This window comes from Trachemys scripta, chromosome 9 (genome assembly GCF_013100865.1).
Source record: "Trachemys scripta elegans isolate TJP31775 chromosome 9, CAS_Tse_1.0, whole genome shotgun sequence".
NCBI lineage: Eukaryota > Metazoa > Chordata > Testudines > Emydidae > Trachemys > Trachemys scripta.
Window position 1 is genome coordinate 24144234 of NC_048306.1, and position 23946 is coordinate 24168179.

The 23946-nt window shown below is 47.3% G+C and overlaps 1 protein-coding gene across 7 annotated transcripts in view; it reads left to right on the plus strand.

The window, feature by feature from the left end:
- STARD8 (StAR related lipid transfer domain containing 8) overlaps positions 1-23946 on the plus strand; it is a 120070-nt gene that overhangs the window by 73586 nt on the left and 22538 nt on the right. For 5 of the 7 annotated variants that reach the window (XM_034780891.1, XM_034780890.1, XM_034780894.1 and 2 more), the window contains 2 exons: positions 15310-15381; positions 20078-20159. In XM_034780891.1, the coding sequence (XP_034636782.1) occupies positions 15310-15381; positions 20078-20159 (154 nt within the window). Of the gene's footprint in view, positions 1-12062; positions 12589-15309; positions 15382-20077; positions 20160-23946 lie in introns of those variants that run through there. The other 2 variants (XM_034780893.1, XM_034780895.1) reach the window with 2 other exon arrangements.

The window sequence follows — 23946 nt, forward strand, 5'->3', positions numbered from 1 at the left end:
ACCCAGGGTTACAGCAAAGGCAGTAATGTGCAACATTAGAGCTAAGAATCTGTTTTGGAGCAACTTTAAAATATCAACCGCAAATGCTGTGGAATTGGCTGATTTCCCAGACAATATAACACAACCTTCCATCAGGCCAAAGCCTCCTAGAGCTCTTAGAGTGGATACAAAATTAAGACTCACTGCTAGTGAAAGGCACAGTCTACTGTGTTGCTCCCCTCTTGGGAATAAAATCACTTCTACTCTCAAAATTTTCAGCTGGCAGACTCAGACAGACTCTCCCCCTCCACACACACACACAAAGAGCTCACTTGATCTTGATGGGATTGATGTCCTAGAACTTGTCTACATGTATAGCGATGCAGCTACGCTGCTGTAGCGCTTTAGTGGAGACACTACTATGCCAATGGGAGAGCTTCTGCTGTTGGTGTAGTTAATCCAGCTCCAGGAGAGGTGGTAGCTATGTTGACACAGGAGAAGCTCTCCCATTGACATAGTGCTGTCTACACCAGGAGTTAGGTCGGTATAACTACGTTGCTCATGGGGTGGCTTTTCACACCCCTGAGCGATGTAGTCAACCAATGTACATTTGTAGTGTAGACCTGGCCTAAATCTCTGCAGAATTGGAGCCTAAATTTGTTCATACACCTAGCTTCCAATGTACCAGGTGTGATAGTCAGATGGGGCTAATGGATGAGGCAAGGTTTGGGCAAAGTAAGTGCCTGTCTGGGCTACTGGCTGACAGCTCACTGGAAGTGGTGGAGGTGGATTTAGAATTACATTTTAGGGCTTGTCTATGTGAATAATTAACTCATAGCAATCTCAGGTGTGATTCTACGTTGCGCTAGCTTGCAGCAAACTAACTGTCCATATGGACCCTGCTGGTGCTCATTAACAGTTAAGTAATGTGCAATGTTCTAGTCCTGTTTGAAAGAGGACTACATTAGAACCTCAGAATTATGAACACCTTGGGAATGGACGCTGTTTGTAACTCTGAAATGTTCGTAACTCTGAACATTATGGTTCTTCTTTCAAAAGTTTACAACTGAACATTGACCTAATACAGCTTTGAAACATTACTATGCAGAAAATGCTGCTTTTAACCATCTTAATTTAAATGAAACCAGCACCGAAACAGTTTCTGTACCTCGTCAAGTCTTTTTTTTAAAAACTCTGGGGTTTTTTAGTCGTTTGTTCAACAAGTACTGTACTGTGTTTGCTTTTTTTAGTTTTGTCTCTGCTGCTGCCTGATTGTGTATTTCCGGTTCCGAAAGAGGTGTGTGGTTGACGAGTCAATTTGTAACTTTGGTGTTTGTAAATCTGACGTTCTACTGTAGATCAAAGTGCATTAACAGTGTCATCGGTGTCCACACAGACAGTTAGTCTGCAGCAGGCTAGTGCAAGGTAGATTCCCACTCCTGCTTGCTGTGAATTTAGGATTGCCAAGTTTCTACCCGCACAAAACCGAATACCCTTGCCCCGCCCCTCTTCCGAGGACAAGCCCCTGCTCACTCTATCCCCCGCTCCCTCTGTCAATCTTTCTCCCCACCCTCACTTGCTCATTTTCACCAGGCTGGCTCAGGGGGTTGGGGTGTGGGAGGGGGTGAGGGCTCCAGCTGGGGGTGCAGACTCCGAGGTGGGACCAGAAATGAGGAGTTCAGGGTGCAGGAGGGGGCTCTGGGTTGGGATTGAGCGGTTCGGAGGGTGGGAGGGAGATTAGGGCTGGGGCAGAGGGTTTGGCCATGGGAGGTGGTCGGGGGTGCAGGCTTGGGGCGGTGCTTATCTCAAGCATCTCTGGAAGCAGTGGCATGTCCCATCTCTGGCTCCTACACGGTGGTGCGGCCAAGCGGCTCCGTGTGCTGCCCCATCTGCAGTCGTCGCCCCCGCAGCTCCCATTGATCGCAATTCCCGGCCAATGGGAGCTGCAGAGCTGACACTTGGGGCGAAGCAGCGTGCGTAGCCCCCTGGCTGCCCCTACGCGTAGGAGCCGGAGGGGGGACATGCTGCTGCTTCCGGGAACTGCATGGCAGGCAGGAAGCCTGCCTTAGCTCCATTGCGCTGCCGACTGAACTTTTAACGGCCCGGTCAGCGGTGCTGACCGGAGCTGCCAGGGTCCCTTTTCGACCAGGCATTCTGGTCGAAAACCAGACACCGGGCAACCCTGTGTGAACTAAATGTTCATAGAGACAAACCCTCAGTATCTGAAGTGCAGGGATGGCGAGGTGGAGAGGAGGCAGATTGTTCCAGGGAGCTGGAGAACGATTTGGAATTGTCATTCTTTAGTGGCAGCACATTTTTTTAAAAAAGGCGGGGAAATCTGCTCTTCAGGTCTGAAGCCTAAAGTAACATCTTGTGCCTCTGCTGGGAAATCAGCTTCCACTGCTCCGGGAGAGTGTGTCTAGGCAGCAGTTTTCATATATGGGACGTCCGCTTGTGCTGGCAATACTGTAGAAAGCATATTGACTAGATGGAATCCGGTTAACCATGCTGGCATTTAAGGAGTTTTAAGTTAGCAGCTGGTTATGACAAATAGTAATCTGGGGTTTCAGCTCTTCTGAACCAAGGTCCAACTCCCATTGAAGTTAGTTGGAGTCTTTACATTACTTGCCTAGAAAATGGATTGTTTTACGGTTCTGCAAAAAGGTTGCAACGCATTCTCTCCTAGTAACAAACACTGACCTTTCTAAATAATTAACAAATACTTAAAAATTGAGGGAAATAGCCAAGTTATTATTTTTCAATGTCTGGATTTAAGAATTTTTGAGAATGTGCCTGATTTTCAGTGGCATTGAGAAAAGCCAGTAGGTTTTTAGTACAGCAAGGAAACTTCAAACCGTATGTAGAGTTGATAAGAAGGCTGGTTCTGCTGATGCCAGAGCAGCCGAAAATACCACATTACAGAGAGGAAAGCAGTTCTGTGCAATGACTACTGGCCAAAATTAGAGCTGCCACCCATTTAGACTTTATAGCAAAATAATTTTCCTGGATCTGGCCGGCTTTGTATGATGGTCACTGTCCTGCCTTCACATAGGGTTCAGTAATGCTCTCTGGCAAAAATGGCACCCATAATTCACCACTGGTGCAGCCCCACTGGTTGTAGCCATGTTGGGAGCATTAGTGTGAACAAGACTCAGGTGGGATCAGGTGTTATTTCCAGTGTGTGGTCCATTAGTTCTCTGAGCATTAAAATTTCCTGCCCCTTGTCTACACTATGGCTTCCACTGTTGCTAGAGGTGGTGGTGAGTTTTGGGTCCCATTTTTTGGCCAACATAGAGAAGGTGATTGTATGGTGGCCAAGATACAATGCTGCATCCTCTCACCATCGAAGTACCTACAGTGCAAGCATCTCAGCATTGAGATGAGCAGACTGGCCCATGGCTGACTTGAGTTCAGATTAAGGTGGGTTGCCTTAGTCCAAACAAAGTGTTTTTGTCATCAGTAGGACGATTAACAGGAAAGTGATGGAGCAATCCCAGAGAGGGTGGGATATATACATTTGTTTTGTGTAGCATCTGAGTAGTTGGTTTTGTTTTGTTCTTTTGTGCCTTTAATCTCTGTAATTAAAGCACCCACCTTCCACTGTATTAAAAGCTATAGAAATTAGTTAAATATATCAATACTTTAATGGCTGTGTGGTTACCTAGGAGCATTGAGTAGGGAGAGATACACATCTGCTCACTCACATAGTAAAGTAACTGCTGCAATCCAAAGTGTGTGTTCATGCTTTCCTTTGTGTGTGATCTTTAAGGGAGGCGGACTGACAGAGGTACTGCTGTTCCTTAAACATTAAGAAGAAGGTACCCTGAGTTACCCAACATCACTTCCACTTTGAAAGAATCTGCTCTTTGGGTCAGCTCTGTAAACATTGCCTATAATTTTGCACCTGCAGTAACGTGTCCACCATTGGGTTGTAGCTTCAAATGCCAGAACATAGGGTACATCTACACTACAGGGGGGAGTCGATTTAAGATACGCAAATTCAGCTACATGAATAGCGTAGCTGAATTCGACGTATCGCAGCCGACTTACCCCGTTGTGAGGACGGCGGCAAAATCGACTTCTGCGGCTTTCTGTCGGCGGCGCTTACTACCACCTCCGCTGGTGGAGTAAGAGCGCCGATTCGGGGATCGATTGTCGCGTCCCGACGGGACGCGATAAATCGATCCCCGAGAGGTCGATTTCTACCCGCCGATTCAGGCGGGTAGTATAGACCTAGCCTTAGATATCTAACTACCTAACAGTGGCTCCAGATTGGGTGCTAAGAAGTCGAAATGCTGCCATTTGTGCCTGTGATTGATTATGCTGACACTGATTATTGGTGCAACATTATGTGGGGGTAGGGGCGGGGAAGGGTAGAAATTAAAGGCCATTTTGAAAAGCAGTTGTCCTTTATGTCTAGCCAACTGTGTGGCAGAAGTTTTGTTAAAGTTCCTGTTTCTGTAGATTGCACTGGAGTGTCTTGGTGTTTTAGCTTGGTATGGGTTTATGAACTGGAAATAGGAACTTCCCTTCACATTTGAAGGTTGTTTTTTATCCTTATTTTCCCAACACTTACTCCCAAGCCCCCCCACAAATTAGCTTCCAGCATTTCTACCAAAACCTGTTTCAGTGTGCAGCGGAGTTTCTGGGGATTCTTGGAATCTGTGTGGTTACCACTCAGAGCAGAACTTGAACTGTTTGTGCACATCTGTGTCCGTTTCCCTCTGGTTGGTTTGTGTGTCTGTGCTTCACTTCACTTTGAGAGCCTGCAGGCTGGAGGGGGTCAAGGTAGGTGGGCTACTCTTCTCTTCTGAGACACAAATGCAGCAAGTTGTGTGAGTTCTAGGTTAGTCCCAGCTGGATGTTTTGTCTGGCCAAACACATTTTGAAACTCATTTTATTTTTATTGAAAGATTCAATATGACTTCTTTAAAAAGAGCCTGACTGACTACGTGGAGCAAATGTAGCAATAGTATAAGAGTCAGGAAGAGAATAGCTTAAAGTGTGCAGAAGAAAAACAGGTTTCAGTGGTAGCTGTGTTAGTCTGTATCAGCAAAAAAAATGAGGAGTCTTTGTGGCACCTTAGAGACTAACAAATTTAGTTGGGCATAAGCTTTCGTGGGAAAGCTTATGCCCAACTACATTTGTTAGTCTCTAAGGTGCCACAAGGATTCCTTGGTTTTTTTTAGAAGAAAAACAGTAACTTGGCATCCCAAAATCTAGATCCAGGCAAATGTAACCATCCCATGATGCAGGAGGTGGATGATCCTGCCAAACCAAAGCTCAGAGGGCCTCCAATACTATTAGTTTGCCTTGCCAGCTCCTTGTCCCAAGCACCATAGTGGGCAAGTTGCCCTGGTCCTTTGGGCCTCCCGTCCTCAAAAAAGAGCTGAGGTTTGAGTTGACTGTCGCATCCTTGGGTCAAGGGGGGAGGCGTCTGTGTTGTCTCCCTGGCACAGCACTTCATATATCTCGATCAGAAAAGCTGGTGAAATGCAGGTGGGGGAGGAGGAAAGAATGGTTGATTGGCGTCTTGCCTGTTGTATGCCCTGTCTTATTTTTTCCCATTAGCACCCTTCACGCTCCCTTGTTTCCGCCAGACATGTGTTATGCAGCTGCAAAGTTTAAATATGTCACATTTAACCCCCGAGCGACCACCACGCTCTTGCTATCAGGTGCAAGCTGAGGGTCATGAGAGGAAGCATCCTGCTGTGGCCAAGGAGGAGTAAAAGAGCTAAAATGCAGAGCAGGGCGGAAATGTGTGTGGGGGACATGTGTATAATTACCTGTGATGGAGGGACCGCATAGAATTTCGTCCTACGCACAAACACACGTGATCTACCCCTGCTAAATGCATGTCTGGCTAGGTCTGTCCTTGTCCACTATATGTTCCCGATTGTAAAGCCAAAGCACAGAGAGAAGCAGACACAACCCTCCTGCTGCTGTAAACTCCATCGGCCTGACTGGCCACTTCCTCCTTCATTTAGCTAGTTAACAAGAAGGCTAAAGATAACTGCAGTTACGCGAAAGCCTAGTGGAAGGCAGCCCACAGCTGTCTGTCTCTGTCTTTCCCCTCAAAGCAGGCCTTCTGCAGCCCCTCTAATCTGAGCCTGCAGTGCTGCCATATACTCAAAGCTGCAACAGTTTGGTTGATTGAAGTAATCCCATGATCTTCAGTGCAGCATAAAGTGAGCAGTGGCTTCTCTCAAGGTGAATATCAAGATATATTGGCCCAGTGAGGCAAATGTTGAAAGAGGAGGAGCTGGACATCAGTTTTCCCCCTCTATGAAATGGGAAGAATCGCATGTATCCACCTCTCAAAGGTCTAGAGTGTGACCTAATTTATTTGGGGGCCAGTTCTGCCCTTGGAAAAAGATACTTGCAATTCCCATTGAAGTCAATGGGAGCTGCACACATGAATGTCAATCTGGCCCTTATGTTTTAAAAGGCTGTTGAGACCCATCAGTGTAAGACATTCTAGATGTTCAAAGGACTATATTTAAAGTCTAATGCATCATTAGGGTTGAGATTTTAAACACACAAGGTGGGAAAGCTTAAGTTATGGCAGTGCGGCTGCACACAACAGGGCAGAAGTTGGCCTTTCGGCCCATAGTTATATATTTCTGCATATCGCATAGTCTTCACTCCTGTACCTCTCTATAGTGGCACTGTGACTTCAGTGCTTGTAAAATACAAGGTGTAACTTCTGCTTTTAGTATTGAATTTCCTTTGCTTTTAAGAGAGGAAGAAAGAGAAGAGCGACTGACAGCAGCTCACTGAATAGCCCAGCGTTGAAATAAAAGCTTCAGTGAATGGAGCCGCAGATGCGTGCCTGGGCGTGTGGAGGAAATAGTACCCTGTGCATAGGCCGAATGGCATTTCTAAACCGAATTTCTTCAGAGCCTAGCATTGAGCACTCTCCAGCCTCCGAGCCTGTTAGGTACCTTACTGAATCTTCACAACCCTGCTGGGAAGTAGAGGGATGTTGTTATCCCCATTTTACAGATGAGGAGACTAATGCAGAGAGGGTGCAGTGAGATTTTTTTTTTACGTCTAATGTCCGTGCTTACGAGAATGAACAGGGCAAGGAACCTACAAAGGCTTGTGTGGGACAGAGGTAACTAAGGGAGATGCCCTTGGAACTGAGAAGAGACATGAGGGGGACAAAAGAAGAAAATGGCAGGAGCCTACACATAATCGTTCAACAGACACTTCAAGAAAAGAACTGAGTGCCTGCAAAGTCCAGGGGGCACTTGTGGATTGCAGGTGGCTGGGAGTAAGCAAGCACCTTGTCCTGTCTGGAAAGTTTGTTTTGATAATAGAACAGCAGCTTGTTAGCTTGTCAGGGCCCTTCATTCCACTCCTCTCTCTGTACTGAGGAGAGCTTGCTAACTATATGAGAGTCCTGCAAGTTCTCTGAGCCTATACCTGCCAGAGCCCAGGAACAGGGCACCATTTGAGGTGGGGGTGGGGTATCTGAGACCTCTGCTCTTCTTGTCCCTACACATTCATTTGGTGCTTGTCTTCTATAACTGGGGAGTCTCTGGCTTACTGAAAAACAAAGCGCTGGAGATCAAGCAACCCCTCCTTCTTCCCCCAGTGGATTTGCAGAGGAGAAAGACTAGTGCCTTGACCGGGTTTGCAAGATCAGAGGGGGTGGACTGGACCGGACCATTAGTCTGGTCTGACTGCACTTCAGAGAGAGCAGTATCCATCCCTCCACCGCTGGAACTAGTGTAGGTGCGATCTGGGACCTTATTGAAAGATGTTGGGGAAGAAATAAGGGTCTCCTGGAGGGAGGGACCTCCCTCACCTTCCCAAAAGATGACACTGCCTATCACATGTACACACACATGCACAACCAGGCACATGTACACACAACACACTCGCCTGTATTTAAGTAGCTCTTGTCCTCAACTGACTCAGAGCATTCCTTCCTCCAAATCACTCTTCTTGTTTATCTTGCACAGTACAGTAAATGTCTGGGATGTAAACAGGAAAGTGATCCATTTCTTAAGCTGTGCAACTGTCTAAATTGGTTCTGTCATTGACTCGTGAACTCTCCTCTGCTACAGCTCCAGTTCCCAGCCAGGCCCCAGGTCGTGGCTGCTCTCTGTTGACTTTCTGCCTGCCAGTGTTTTAGATTCCCAAGGGTTCCTCAATTGTGACAGAATCAGTGCTGTTAAAATTAGACAGACTATTTCAGGATTTGAATGTGGTGGAGGCATTTGAACAATCCCTTGTTGGCAGTGCAGCAGGGCGCAGTTTCCAAAGCTTGCAAGCCCTTGTAACGGTGTGAAGGTTAATTATGGAAACCCACCGCATCTGGGACAGTGTCCAGTGGAGTTTCTTACTCTTGTCTCCATACTCTATCTGTGCTTGTGGCTGTTAAAGTTTATGAGGTTGGCTGACTGTATTGGGAGTTACATGGATAGACCAAATCAATTACTATTTATCCGTGACGTGTGCCGAACCGTGGAGGCTCGGATTCAGGTGTGGCTGGTGAATGCTACTGGGATACAGGATGTAAAAACTTGGCACACCTCTCCCATTCTAAAAAACTGCTCCTCACACCACATGTTCGTATGAGAAATGGTTCCAGAGCAAAACTCAGAGCTGGGTTTCCCAACCCTGGGATGGCTAGGGGTGAGAGCATAGGGCGGGAGCATGGCTGGAAGCCTCTAGTGTTGGAATATCACTATTCACTTGCTTAATGTTACATGTCTTTGAGGGTCAGGGATGGAATAATTCCATTTACTTTGCTTCCTCTGCAAGTCTTGGTGTGAGCAGGAGTCGTAGGAGCTGATTCCCCTCTCCCTTACGCTGGTGTAAATCAAGAGTAACTCCATAGACCTCAGTAGAATAACACTGGTGTGAGAGAGAGGAGAATCAGGCCTGCAGAATAGTATCACAGAATTATAGAAAATGAAACTGGAAAGCACAGGGATGTTGTTTTTAAAAAAAAAAAAAAAAAGTGGGCTGGGTTAACTAACCTAAGCTAAGCTCCACATTCCACCGATGAGAAGCAGGTGAACTCAGCTTACTCAAGTTTTACCCACAAAGACACTACTGCTGAAAAACACCTATTTAAACAGTATATATTCCGTACCCAGCGGCCAACATGGGATTGTTCCTAATGGTATGTTCTGCACTGCTTTTCTCCAGCTTAGTTTTATAGATCTATATTTATCATCAATATCAAGGAGAAAGATGAGTGCATTCTACCCTTAATAGGCCAAATTGTGCTCTTCCTTACACCTGTGCAATCTGATTCTAGCGTCAAATTCAATGAGGTTGTAGCAGCATCAGTGAGAGCAGAGCTAGGCATCACAGGCAAAATTCATCCCTGCTGTAACTCCAGTACAGTTACAAGAGGGATGAATCTGGCCCAATATGTTTAGCATAAGTAGGGATCCAAGTCCTATGTGTAAAATTGCTATTTCAGAGCCCAGTCCTCTTAAGAAACAGATGTGTTCTCCATGGCCCAGCAAACATACCAGACTTTTCTGTCGGTTCCATAATAAATAGGAAGGCGTTTACGTTTACAGACTAGGGAGAGAAATTAAGTTCCACTTCTGCATATTTAACTTATTATGCAATAGTTTATTTTAAACCAGGATGGAAACAAAACCCACACCAAAGTGCTGCACACGCTAACGCCAGAGCTTAGATGGAGTCTAATAGAAAGAGCCTGCATTCCCCCTCGCATCTGCCCAGCATCTTATTTCATAGCTTTCCATGATGGGCATCTTTGTGATGTGGTTTGTTTTTCACACACTAATTGCCTGTGTGAGACGTTTTTTTATGGGGAATTTGGAAACTTGCTCTGAAATTCTGGAACCCTGGTTGTATTGTTTTGTTTTGAAGGGGACGTGCGGAGTTGAAGCTTTGGGAAATGGTTTTCTAGCTGTAATTAAATCTGCGTCCACTGTTTGTGGCTTGCTGGTTTTAGACCTGTCCACATTTTGTTGTACCCCACTGGGTTTTGTAGCTCTCTCTCTGTTACAAGGCTTAACTGAGCAGTCATTAATGGCGTGGGGTTTTCCACGATCCCTTAAAACACCGAGGGAGAGATTCTGTCCCCTGCTCTGGCCCCTATTTGCCACTTTAGCTGGTGTTTAGGGGCCCTAAAGGTGCCCAAAGTGACTAGAGAAGAATTGCCTCAGTCCAAACACAGCTTAGGCAAGGCCTGCCTAATTAGTCCAGCACTTCTCTTCCTGTAAGCGCCAACGTAAAGTGTATGCTGGGAGTGGGGTATGTGTGTGTGTCTCTATCACCCCTGGCATTACAGAGTTACAGCCGAGAGACTGCCCTGGTAGGCTGCTATAATTTTGAGCAACCTCTGTGGCTGTTCTAATTTCTGTGTGGGACACGTCAGCCTACAGCTGCCCAGAATCCAGAGGGGGCAAAGGTGATATAAAGCCATCTTTGCCCCATTCTCCTCTTGGGTTTGCACCTTATGTGCTGCGGCTCCAAAAGGCGTAGAACTGGACCTTACATTTCACATTGCCTCTCCAAGAGAAGGCTGAAGGGCGGGGGGTGATCAGATTGTTCTGCACACTCAGTGTATTTTCTCTTTGCAATTCAAGTACATGTGTTCAGATATCTGCTGTCATGGCCAGCCCGCCAAGGATTGAACTGAGGACCTCCAGAGTTAAATGGGTGAGCTACTACAGCTCGAGCTAAATACCGAAGTTCTGTGGCTGTGGATGCAACAGACTCAGATCCTCTATGGCTCAGGCTCAGAGACCTGTCACGCACACTCGTCAGTGGGTTACATCAACATAAATTTCCCATATACAAAAAAAAAAAAACAACAACAAGCAGTCTGCATTACTGATAACCATAGTGATTATGATGGAGTTTCTAAGGTCATTTATGTTGCATTTGAGGAGTAATTTCTGCACTTTCAGTAGTGAAACTAGAGTAAATTTCACGTTATTTCTAGTCAGTTTCCCTTTATGAAGCTCATTCAGTAGCTTGGTGCTGTTGTGTTGGGGTTCCCAACATGGCAGCGGGGAAAATTAAAAATAGAACTTCTATTATTTAATTGAAATTAAAAAGATACCAAGAAAACACAAACGGGGCTAAATCCTGGCGTCGTCTTACACCATCTTAACATGTTATTTGTTGTTTATTGTTCCTGTTGGATTCTCAGGAAAGGAGGTTTCAGGGGAATGTTTTTATTTGACAATTCCATCAACAACATGATGAATGAAACCGGATCCAGTGTCTGACACCGAGAACTCTGGTCTCCATGTGTCTCTCTAGCCTGCTTCCTGTTGGGAACCAATAGAAGGCACTGTGCCACAGTTCAGCCTGAACAGTATGCAAAATAAAGAGAGATTCTGCATCGAGAAGTCTGAGATATGGACTCATAGAAAATGGGACACATTGGGAATCATAGAAATGGGGTACTTTGCATGACTTTTTCTCTCTTAAATCATAACCTCATTTCTTCTGGGTCTTGTGGAAGAAGTAGATATTTTAGAGAGACTGGAAGAGGGGGTGTTGGGCTGGTGAGCTGGGATGGGAAGGGTATTTACTCAGGCAGTAATGGCTCCCAATGGCTTTCTTGAAGTCCAGTGGGAATACTCTGGTTTTACACTGGTATAATGCAGAGAAGAATTTGCCCCGTTTTGGACCTCCACTGGTGACAGTGGGCTGCTCAGCTGATCATGATTTCAAGGCCCTTGCGGAGCTTGTGATGGGTGGGGGAGAGAGAAATCTGGCTGGAAATCTCGCAGGCAGTCTCGCAATCTTTGTTGATGCTGCAGCATTCGCACCTGTGACATCTCTCTGGGTGCTGCTGTGATGTTATTTTTCTTTGGTCAGGAGTTTGGAATCCAGTTGGGTTATTCTCGTAACTATTGTTCTACCCATTCTTCTTGCGGCTCGGAAAGATCCTTTTCAGGATTTCCGTGGGAAAGTACTTTTCATGGAAAGGGTGGGAGGGAAAGAGGAAATCAACCGCGGTCTCTTGGCCTGAACAGAAACACTTTGAAACCTTTTCGGTGCTGGGGCTGGTAGTGGCGGTGAGCTTACCATGGGTGGTTAGGCTGTTGGAGCTATGAGCCCCACATTCCCAGTGCAGCGGATCTTGGGAACCTATTCTTAGAGGAACTATTTGGGGGAAAACAAAGGAGTCACCATTGCAGGGTGAACTGTTTAAAAGGCAGAGAGCTCCATTCCGACAAGCAAGAGAAAAGGCAGATTTCCCCCTCCTCCCCCTCCGCCATCCAGTGCCATTTGGACTGACTCCAGTACAAGGGAAGGAAATGTCGCTCTCTGACTTCACGTTTCCACTGGTGATGTGAAGTATAGTTCATTTGGATCCCAGATCTACCAAGTGAGCGCATGCCGTTCGCTGCCTTTCTGGAGGGGCAGGTGGGAACCCTCCTCTGTCTGCCGAGAATCCTTTGATTCCACGTCCTTTCCCTCTCCTGCCATCTGCCTCTGTCTGCAGCTTGAATAGCCTTTGAAGGAAACACCGTAGTGTGGCTGTTTTTGCTCCTGCGAGGCCCAGAGGTTGCATGGATGGTTGATCAGACCTGCTCGGCGTCAGTTCTGCAATGCTGTTTTATCAGTTCAATCTGTCTACTGTAAGGGGTAAGCTCAGCACAGCAATGTGTGCTCAAAAAGGATCACAAAACTCCCTTTGCGGCTCCTGTTTGTTTCTTGGCTTTTCTCTTGGGAAGTTTTCTCAGCCCGGTCAGTTCTGTTTTAAAAAAAAAAAAAAATAAAGATCCAGGGTCTTGTTTGGTGACCAGCGTGGAGTTTGGAGAGTCTCATTCTTGGTTTTGGTAGATAGGTATTACCATCACAAAAACTGCCACTTTTATTGGCCTCCTTAATGGGTCGCAGACTGAACTCCCCTTTCATTTCTAGTAGGGGTCCCTTCCAGGTCAGAGTAAGGCATGTTGGGTGAGGAGGTGTGTGGGCCGCAGCTGTTCTGCGGATAGAAGAGAGATTCATTCTCCAGGGCTGTCAACCTGGCAACTTTGATTTGACAGAAGATAATGGAGCATGGGTATTTTCCTGCATCTGAGTTACAACATTCACATTTTTAAAAAGCATTCCCCCTGCAATGGAAGGAGGTGAAACGTCTTTTATTTTGTGATTCTGGATGGAATGTGCAGTGGGGCAGGCGAGGGTTCATGTTGGTAGGGTCTTTGGAGCATGATTTGTGTTTAACTGGGAATGACCTGATGGCTTTCCTCCCAATGCTTGTGCTCAGCTAAGCACGGTGCCCTTAAGTTGCCAGTAAATGTTTTCTCCTTTTTAAACAGGACATAAAATACTGATTTACTCTCCTCCCTAAGATCTGGAAATACCTCCAGTGCAAGAAGGGGGAGCAGAAGTCACACCGCATGGTCCATATGAGTGATCAGAAAACAGTGATCCCTTCTATCAGGCTTCTCTGAGCTCTTTATAGTTTGCATACGGTGCACTTTGCTCTGTGCTGCTGTTCCAAGCCTCCTGTGTTATACAGTTTATGACAGCGTGATATGGGTTGGAGGAGACAAACACACACATATGTGCACATTTTCCAAAGTAACTTTCCCTGAATTAAAATGACAACTACTTTCCAAAGTAACTTAATCTTAATTCAAATGACAGTTGGACCTGAGTGCCAAAATTTAGATCCGGATTTACATTTTTGGATTTTGACTCTTTCAGAATTCAGGTGGATTCAGATCCAAGGTTTTGGTTCGGGCCAATGTAGAGTTAAGGGTAGCTGCAAAATTTGGATCCAGATCTAGAATGATATTCCAAATCTTTTTTCCCAAAGCACGGAGGCATTTGGTCCCAGGTTTTAGCTCAGTCCTATCTCTAAGTGAAATCTTTATTTTGTGCTTTTTTCCATTGCTCTGAGTCTCTAATAAATGTATTGAGTGCTCCTGACAGGGGCTGTTGATGTCATTGGGGGTGCTTCCTTCCAAGACGCTCTTGCCTGAACCGGCCATATGTCCATCTATAGGACAGCAGAGCCGCTGTTAAGGGGAAAGTGGGCAAGGAAGAATCTGTGTGAATTTACAGTAGGCTTTTCTCTCTTGTAAAATACGTTGGTCATGATCATAAACTTTAATCTTGCCCAGCAGTCTGATGGCTGCTGACATCAGACAACAGCTTCCCTCAGCTGTATGGGATTGTGGCTGACCACCTCAAGTTCTGAAAGTTCTAGAAATTTCCTAGAAAACAAAGTGTCGGCTGTTCTATTATCAACCCCCAGGGGATTTTCAAGCCACGTATAAGCAAATACCCGTAGCTCTGTCAGTAATTCAGAGCTGGGCCCCTTACTAAGTTTTGCAAGAACCTCGTCGCTGTCCTGATTTCTGTTTCACAAACACTCTCTGGCTGGTTGCCGGCAGTCCTCTGAGGTATTGCCCTGTGGCCTAATTTTCTTGTTTGCTGAGTGCTCCGAATTCCCATGAAAGTCAATGGGGGCTGTGCAAATCAGACCACAGGGCAATAGCCTAGAGCAAGGACCTAGAGGTCAGAGTTCATATTCTTCATACGTCTTAAAAGAGCCTGATTCTATCCCCCTTGCTCATATTAAGTAGCACCTAATTCCATGACTAGTCCCATTGATTCCAGTGGGGGTGCTAACTTACTATAGTCCTAGACTTTCGTGGTGGAAGCCTGCAGAGGGCCTGTCAAGTGATAAGCTCCCATGAGCCCTAACTTATTTTTTTAAAGATTCTTACTTTCTCCTGGCAAAGTGTCACTCAGTTCAGTGAGTTTAGAAATCAAATATTTCAGCAGGAGATTAAAAGCATTGCTTGTGGTCAAATCCCTATGTTGCAACTCCATAGCCCGTTCCATACCCTCTCTGTGCTGATGCTAAGGGAGAATAAGTCCTGTTAAAGGACGGGAGAAGGAGACGGCATTTCTGCAGCACAGAAATGGGAACAAAGGGTGAGGAGGGCCAATGCCCCTCTCATCAAGTGCATTACTCTAATGCTAAAGGAGAATAGATCCTAGAATGGAATCCATAAAAGCTCCATTTGGGTTGCGCTCTCAGGGGTCCTGATGCGGTCTCCTTCTAACCACTTCTATCCCATGCATAGGTGCTAGCCCATGCTTGTTGAATGAGTGCTGTCAAGGGGGGATTTGTAGGTTTTACACATCCCATTTCATGTAAATATATTTACTTCGACTGGAGTGCATTTAAAAATGGGTTCAGGCCACGAAGGTTGGATTCAGATGTGGTTCTGAAGTTCAGAAGCTCGGGAGTGTTTGGACTGGCCCAGACCCTAGTGCACGTTGCCACACTTTGGAGATAATGAATTTGAGATCCTCAAACTAGTTCATTTGCTTTTGTTTCAGAAGTCGAGGCCAAGAAAGCTTGTGACTGGCTGCGTGCAGCAGGATTTCCTCAGTATGCACAACTTTATGAAGGTAAGTGTCCCCTCTCTCGCATTCTCTGGGTTGGGGGAGCACTGAGGGGAGAGGTAGTACTCTCATTTCTCTAAGAGCATGCCTTTGAAAACAGCACTGCACCATGTGTAGAAAGGATGCAGGTCCCACCACCCACCAGTTTGGGGTTCTAGTCCTGAGCTGTTACCCAAGAGCTGAGAGAGCCTGTGAGACGGCACTTAACTCCCAGGAGGAGAGACGACCCCCAGCACCCTTGGGCCAGTGCTTGAAGCAGTGTTGATGAGCTCCAGGTATCGTCAGCCTTGGATGGATGGAAAGAGAGGGAAAATGAGAGAAAATCCAGAAGATCATCCTGTACCTCATCAGGATGGGTTCTGCAGCGTGAGGTTGAGTGTAGTTGGTTGTTCAAGTCCGGAGACGTGTCTGAACAGCAGCCTTCTTCCTATGTGATCAGGGATGGCTGCAGGCTGCTACCCGAGCAGTGGCTGCTATGTTTTTGTTGTCACTGTGGTAGTGAGTGTCTGATTTTGTGCTCTGATCAATGACAACAGTGTCCCTGGCAGCTGTGCTTAGGGTCTTGGCTAGCTGGAGCCTGGGATGGGGAGTAGACCGGATGGTATAGTATGCTCAGACCATAGGGCTAGTCATTCCAGGCCTCCCCTATTCTTTCCAGTTTGGATGACCCAGAAATACCTGGTGTGTGTGTGTCTGTCTGTCTGTCTGTCTTAACTAGCTGCAGATGGCGACTGCAGGGGAAGTTCTCAGAGCACTGGAGCCAGCCTGAAATACTGGGGAAGAGGAAGAGATGGAGGGGGCAGTTTGCTAATTTCTGATTATATGGTACAGCTTTAAGCCTTCCGACTTGATAGAGGCCCGGAGAACTAGTCTTCTTATCGGCCTTTCTGCATTCCTAAACCTCTGCCTTTCAGGCAGCACCACTAGAATGTTCCCAGGATGCCTGACCAGGCCAGGGGGGAGATGGGTTTGCATAGATGACAGTGCTGGCAGGTATTTTAATAAGCTCTTGCTGGAGGTGGTGATACATGTACAGCTGAACTGGCCATGGCACCGGAGTGGGAATGAACATTTCTTTCTCACTCTGTTTAACTGTCTTTGCTGGCAAATGCCATCCCTCCACTCAGTATGCAGGAGCCAGGTTTGTGCGCGCCCTGAGTATAGCACCTCTGTGCTGGGAGCTGCATTTCTCTCTTGTGAGGTCCCAGAAGGAAGGATGTTTTAGGAGAGGTGGCTGAATGAATCCAGCTGACTTTCTCATGCGTTGTGTGTTTCTCAGGGCTTGTCTACACATACAGTGTGGCAGTGATGCAGCTCCACTGGTGCAGCTGTGCCGCTGTAGCGCTTAGGGAAGACGCTACCTATGCCAAAGGGAGAGCTGCTCCCGTCGGCGTAGTTAATCCACCTCCCTGAGAGGCAGTAACTACGTGGATGGGAGAAGCTCTCCTGTCACATAGCGCTGTCTACACCAGGAGTTCGGTCGGTAGAACTACGTCGCTCCGGGGTGAGGGTTTTACATATCCCTGAGTGACGTAGCTATACTGACATACGTTTGTAGTGTAGACCAGGGCTCACAAACCCCATCTGCAAATTAACCCTTGCAGAGTGTGTTTCTGGACCCAGCTTCATTTACTTCAAACACACAGTGAAGGCCAGTGGTCCCCATGGAGGTTGAAAAATCATAGCTTTGGCTCAGCTTAGCCTGAGGAAGGAGGAGGCTAGAACAATAGCTGGAAGCCTGGCCTCCAGGCAATGTGCAAAGCCAGCTATTGTTCAGCTGGGACACTTCCACGTGCCCCCTCCCAGCAACATAAGCACACAAAGCAAGATATTCCCTCCTTGCTGATAGGTTTACAGGCTGCCTCTTTGTTTCCAGTTTCTATTTTAGGGGTGACCTCTACGTGCATGCAAGTGTAAAGACTGACCAGATTTCTGGAATCTAGGCCCAGATCTGATTGCCCGTGGGCTGATGACAGCTCATGCTCAGGGAGACAAGAATTGGGTTCTAGACACTGGAGTCTGTCAAGAAACAGTCCAAACTCAGTGCTGGTCTAACAAAGCCTTCTGCAGCTTCTCTCTGCTTTCTTCTCTCTCTACTGCTTCCTGCTCCCTGTGGACTCAGCATTCCCTTCATCCCTGTGTTGCAACCTGCACTGGACGGCTTCAGTTACAACCAGGCTTTTGCCCTCGTTAATAGAGTAAAAAGTATATATGTATGTCCCCAGCAGAGCTCCCTAGAAGAGGGAAAGGAGCAGAAAATTCCATGCAGTTTGCTAAGGACCTTGATATGCAGATCTAATCTACCTGGAAGGCTTGTAGATACCACAGTAATGATGTGCATTATGGAAAACCCTATGATAGATGGATGCTAGTGATAGCTGTGTTTAAAGACATGACTATCCTAAGCATGTGCTAGCTTCACTCCTTCCCCAGCCCCTGCCCGGATGCCAGCTAACGTCTCTATCCTCCGAGACTTGACTCATGACTTTTGAGTCAGGTCTGGGGGAGGCTGAGTGAGGTCCCGGAGCAGCCGTGCTGCTGTGCACATTCCAGACCACTTGCTTGAGTTAGCAGAGGGAGAGTGTCTGCCTGAGAGAGTTTGCAGCACCGCTATGAAGTCTCCCTACCCTGGCCCTTCTCACTACTCTCCTCTTTTCCTTCCTGTGGGTGCAGATGTGAATTTGTCTTTTGAGCCAAAGCTGTGGGTGTTTTGAATGCCGATGAAAGAGATTCAAAGCAGCCACTCTCAGCTGGGGGCCCGTCCATGCTCGCGGGCTGCAGAGGAAGCCCTGATATGTCGCATCACTGCCATGGCCACTGGATGTAAAACAACTGGCTTCTTCTCCAGAAAACAGGGGCCTTATTGTTTGGGTTGGGTCTAGATTTGGAGCATTGGAAACATTGTGAGCAGTGGATTTTCAGAGAGTGCAACTCTGCCGTCTGATCCACTCATGCTTGGCTCCAAAAGCGGGTTGTTTGGTAGTGGGCTGAGAGGCTTAACAGATGATTTTTGGGATGCTGCCACACTCCAAAAAACGGCATGAGTCCAGATCCATGTCTCCCCCACCCCTGACAGTGGTGCTCCAGAGGCAGGTGCCTTTAGTAAGATTGTTCTTATTCTGCATACTCGAGAAAGAGTGTGATCGAACAGTTAGAGGGAGTCAGGTGTTCGGACTTCTGTCTCCAGCTCCGCCACTGATATACTGTGGGACCCTGGGCAAGTCACTTAACAGGGATCATTATAGCTCCCATTGGTCAAGCAATGAGAGATCCTTGCCTGGGAGAGGAGAGAGACGCGCATAGTGTTGTGGTTATCATCACTGTCTGAAACTAGTTCAGGAGCATCCTGCCCTGAGGTCGAATAACTCACTGTTTTGCAGCTTCCTCCCTTGGGTAGCCACTGGGGAGGGGGTCAGTTACCTGTGCTCTTACACATACCATGTACCTGCTAATTTAAAGCTTTTAATGAAAACCTAAGCATTCAGGAACATGTGGGCCGAACAAATTGAGCACGACGTGTCTGTCTGAAGAGGGAAATAATAATTCTCCTCCCCCTTTCCTGGTGACCTCTTCTCCTCTCTGCTTTCCTCCTTCAGGTACTTTCAGAAAGCTGGCCAAGTGCCAAAGGGGAAGTCGGCCCCTGTGCGGGAAAAGGTTTACCCTCTGCAGTGCTAGCACTCTCCACTCCCGTGGGTGTCACTGCAGCCTGCGGTCCGGATGTGGCAAGGTGTGGGAGAGAGGCGCTTACCCATGCGGGCTGTGCGGGGCATTGAGTGCAGGCTGGGTGTGTGTTTGTGAATAGGCTGATCTGTCAATGCAATCGGATGGGACAGTTTAAAAAAATGGAAAGTGTTTCCCCAGGAGGCGCGCTCGGCTCCAAGCAGCACATGCCAGGGTCATTTAACCATGGAGTATTTACCCTGCAGGGAGGAAACTGTCTGTCTGAGAACAAGCAGGTGAGATAGGCTGCTGCTGAGTAACGGGGTTTACATTTCTTAGCGCGCTTTGGTTTATATCCCTGGTGCTGCCCTCCCATTTTCTGTGTGCTTTGTTTCTCCCCCTCCGCCCATCTCCACTGTCTAACTCATCCTTTTCATCTCTGCATTTCTCCGGTGCCCATCACCATGGCAGCTAGGCACCACTGAGTCTCCCCTCTTCCACCTCTGGGTCTCTCCCCCTTTTTCCTTCTCTGGCTGCCTACAGGAGCTGCCAAATGTGAAGCCGCAAGTTGTCCCTTCAGTGGGGAATGTCTGGCCAGCCTCCTTCCTGCGCTGTTGGAGTGCGACCCTTGAGCCCTGCCCCTCGGGAGCTTCCCCTTGACATTTCGGGGCTGTTCGTAGAGCAGTGATATAGTGCTCGCTACCTTCTGGGAAGGATAATGTTGCTTCGCCCTCCCGCTCTATCATCCCGGAAGTGTCCGGAGGTTGTCCCATGGTGAAGCTGCTCCACATGGCATGCAGATGCACTGCCCGAGCGTTAATCGTATCTTTTACCTGTTGCTTACAGTCTTCATGGCTGGGGTTCAGAAGCTTCCTACCCTCCTTCCTTCTGTGGCTCTCCCATTTTCCTCCCTGCTCTTCCCTTCTCCAGGTCACACCACACCGCCTCTCCCTCCCCACCCCCATAGGACCACTTTGTCTCCTGGTAGAGCTGCTGACTCAACTTGTGACTGTAATTCTCCTCTTTCTCTTCTCCCCCTCAGACTCGCTGTTCCCTATTGACATCACGTCCGTGAAGAAAGACCACAGCTTTCTGGACCAGGATTCCCTCAAATCCCTTTGCAGGTAAAGCTTCCCACAAACCAAACTAACCTCTGCAAAGAATGGAGGAACCATGGGATCCCCTCTCTCTGCTGCCCTGTGCTGTGTTGTGCCAGCCCCAGGGCTAATCCTCTGAGAGCCTTCTGAGATCCCCCGGGAAAGGGGTAACCTAGATTAGAGACAGTACAGGCTAGTGGGGCTCAGGGGACCTAGGTCTCTGACATTAACTTGCTGTAGTCACTCTGTCTCTTTCAGCCTCACTTTCTCCATTTGTACAACAGGGTGATGGGATGCTTTACTCATTCAGGCGTAACATGCTTTGAGCTCCTTGGATGGAAGGTGCTAGAGCCAAGTATTGTATTATTTACACACACCCCGAGCTCTTGAACAGTAGACACATCTTCCAAAAAATCCCCTTTCTAGATTTATCTCGTGTGTTTGTCCGTGTTTTAACTTTTTGCCTGAGCAATCCCAGTCCCTTATGGCTGTGTTTCCAAGTGAAGCAGGTGCTACGTGCAGAAAGTCTGGCCATCGACTATCCATCCCAAAAGGATGTGGTTGGGGTGAGCATCTCAGAATTGGGCCATGTCTCTCAGTTTTAGCTGGACTTTATGGGACTTGGGAATTGGCCAGGGAGTACGAGGAGCACTCACTCATAAGGACTTGTAGCCCCCGATCTTTCCCATTCTGCCCAGATGTGCAGAGAGGAGCAGAAATTATACCAAGTCCATTGAGGTGAAAGATAAGGGTGAGCACAGAAGTTAACCAGAGATCTCAGACTTTTCTAGAAGATTCCACTTGGGTTGGGATGTGAAAATGGGCAAAGGTTCAAGGAGGGACTTGTTCTGTGTCTGAACCATCTGCCCATTCTCTACTCTTTTACCATTAGCTTCTACGTAGTTCTCCCTGTGCCTATGGGATCCAGAAAGAAATGAAGTGCTTTCCATTGTTCTAATCTATGTTATACTGATGGTGCTTTGTCACTTCTCTAACAATTGAAGAGTATTTGAAAATCCTCTCTCCAGGCTTCAGAGCGAGGATTTTGTTTCTTGTTGTTCTGCTTAGACTGAATTCACGATGGGGCTGCTTATGCCAGAAACGCCATCTGTGAGCAGAATTTCACTTGGGTGACTTGTGCCTGTCACATGTAAATAAAAGAAAATGCTCAATGAGTGATTTACTGAGCTTTTGTAAAATAAAAGGTGCGACATGAATATTAGACGGTCAGCTATCCCTTCTTACAGTGGTTTGTGAGGAGTTGGATCCTGTAGTGGTGTGTTTGTTCTGTGGTAGTAGATGATTCTCTGCAGTTGATTCTTAGTTTAGCGTATAATCTGCCGCACCTTGCATTTTACTGTGGGCTGTGAATTCCTTTCCCAGACCTGAAGAAGAGCTCTGTGTGGCTTGAAGCTTGTCTCTCTCACCAACAGAAATTGGTCCAATATGTCTCTCTTGAGTTCTATACTTGTAGATTAATTTTCTTTCGTGGAATAAACAGTTGTCTGGTTGCTCTGAGTAAGGATTTCCTTTTGAAGAAGTGATTGTCTGGAAGTGTCAGTACAGTTCACGTGATTAACATAGTCATCCCAAATGCATGGGAGGAGAAACTACGGAGTCCTTTGCCCCAAAACACATTCTCTCTTTATACCAGCAGGGTTGAAAAGAGCACCACTAGATTCTGTACATATATTTTTTGGAAGAGGAGGTGGCGTGGTCCCTATGGTGGACACTATTAATACCACTGTCATGACCAAAGGGGGATACTTAATAGAGAGGGGCTGTCAGATCCCTGTGGTTTGTGACTATAAATGCCTAGTCCAGTCCGAGACTGTGAATGATCCAGGATATTTAGCTCCCATGTTTTGGGTTCCCATACTCCTCTCCACAGCTAAGTCCCTGCAGTGACCCTCCAGCTGAGAGGTTGGGTAGATATTTACTATAGTAAGTGCCCTTCTCGCTCACGGGAGCAATGGAAACATCTCTGCTAGGGCTTTTACCAAAATGAGGCTGCTGTAATGTTGTGATTTCTGGGGGTGGTTCAGAGCTACTTCTCCTTGCTGGGGCAGTGAAGGTTGTATGAAGGTTTTGAAGTTCCTGGGTGATAGTCCATCCCTGTCAGAGCTTTTATGTTTCTTTGTTTCCACTTGTGGCTTAGCATTCAGGTGGCTTGAGTTGTTTCTGGAGTTGTTTCGCTCCGGTAACCTGGAACAGGTCATTTCTGCCTGCTCAGGTGATCGCTTTACATAGTGGAGCCTGCATCATTGCCAACCCCTTTGGGAAGAGAGCGTGCGGTGGGTGGCATGAGTAGACCATGGCTTTTGGACAGGCATGCCTGGAGCCAGCTTTCCAAAGCCATCCAGTAATCTCTGGGGTATGCAAGGTGGCCACATGCAGCATTTAGCTGATTAGAAGGTCAGAAAAGGAAATTAAATGGCTCTTCCAAGAAAATGAAATCCCATACACACATGTTCTCCCTCCTGCTCTCCCTCTCTTTCAACTTCCTTCTGCCAAAAGTTCATGAATTTAATCCCTTTGCTTTTGAACTTTCTTCTCCAGCCAGCAAGGGACAAAGTGAAAGGCTGTTTGACTTATTTCCAGATGGGTGGCAGGCCAGGCGCGCGTCGGGCATTGCAGCTGCCAGTGCTGGATCAAACCACTTCTTGTGCTTCCAAGTGCCCACTCGATCCCTTTGCCCCTGCCCCGGAAGGGCAGTTGTAGAAAATCTTCCTCCTCACCCCTAGAATCATTATATTCTTATGAACACAGGCTCTGTCTCAGTCCCTCAGCATCCTGCATCTCAGATTTTCTGCCCAGTTTATGAAAACCTCTGTGAATGGTCACTCCAGTCTTAACCAGCTCTTGGAACTGTCAGCCGAATACGAGTTTGAGCCCTAGGGGAAACCACAAACTTTTGACTGGCTTTATCTTCCCGGCAGAAATGGTGGGGTTTTTTTACAGCAGGGTAACTAATGACTGTTCGCTACCCCCTTGTCAAATCCTAGTTGAGACAAGGCTCTGTAGTTTTTACCACGAGATAGCTAGGCGAGATCAGCGCAAGGCCACCCGCCCGTGATTGCTAGCTGGTGGTAAAAACAACAGAGCCTTGTTTCCCCCAGGATTTTACAGTGAGGTCGCTAATAGCTGATGTGGGTAAGTTACCTTGCTGTAAAAACATACCTCTCTTGGCCCTGAGGACATAGCCCTTGTGTCCTGGAACCTTTGTGTAGTGTGCACATTAGCAGTGACAAAGGTGCTAATTAACTCGTGTTAATTGGCAGAGTTAAAGCAGGACCACAAACTCTAGTCCAGATACCCCTGGAGTGCAATGTCCAGTGGTCTCAGCTCAGCAACGGGAACCAGGGACTCCTGAGTTCTAATCCCAGCTCTGATTCCCTCTGTGAATTTGGCAGAGTCACTTCATGTTTCTTTGCTGAATAGCCTGCGTTTCTTGCAGTGTCAGATGTTTGAAGGTGCCCCTCCATTGTGCCTGCAGAACTTGCATGTGTAACCCCCTTCAAATCCCTCCGATTATGTTACATATGTCCCCCCAGTTCCATGTGCAAACCTGCACTCATGTGTGTAAATTGGCTTGTTCATAACTTTTTTGTGGGACCAGTTCAGGAAGCCCCTTTGAAACTATATCCCTTTAATTAGGGTTAGCATATTTAAAAAATAAAAAAGAGGACACTCCACGGGCCCTGGCCCCGCCCCTTTCCCACCCCCGGTCCCACCCCAACTCCGCCCCTTCCCCAAAGTCCCCGCCCTAATTCCCCCTCCTCCCTCCCAGTCGCGCAAAAAGGGCTGCCCAAGC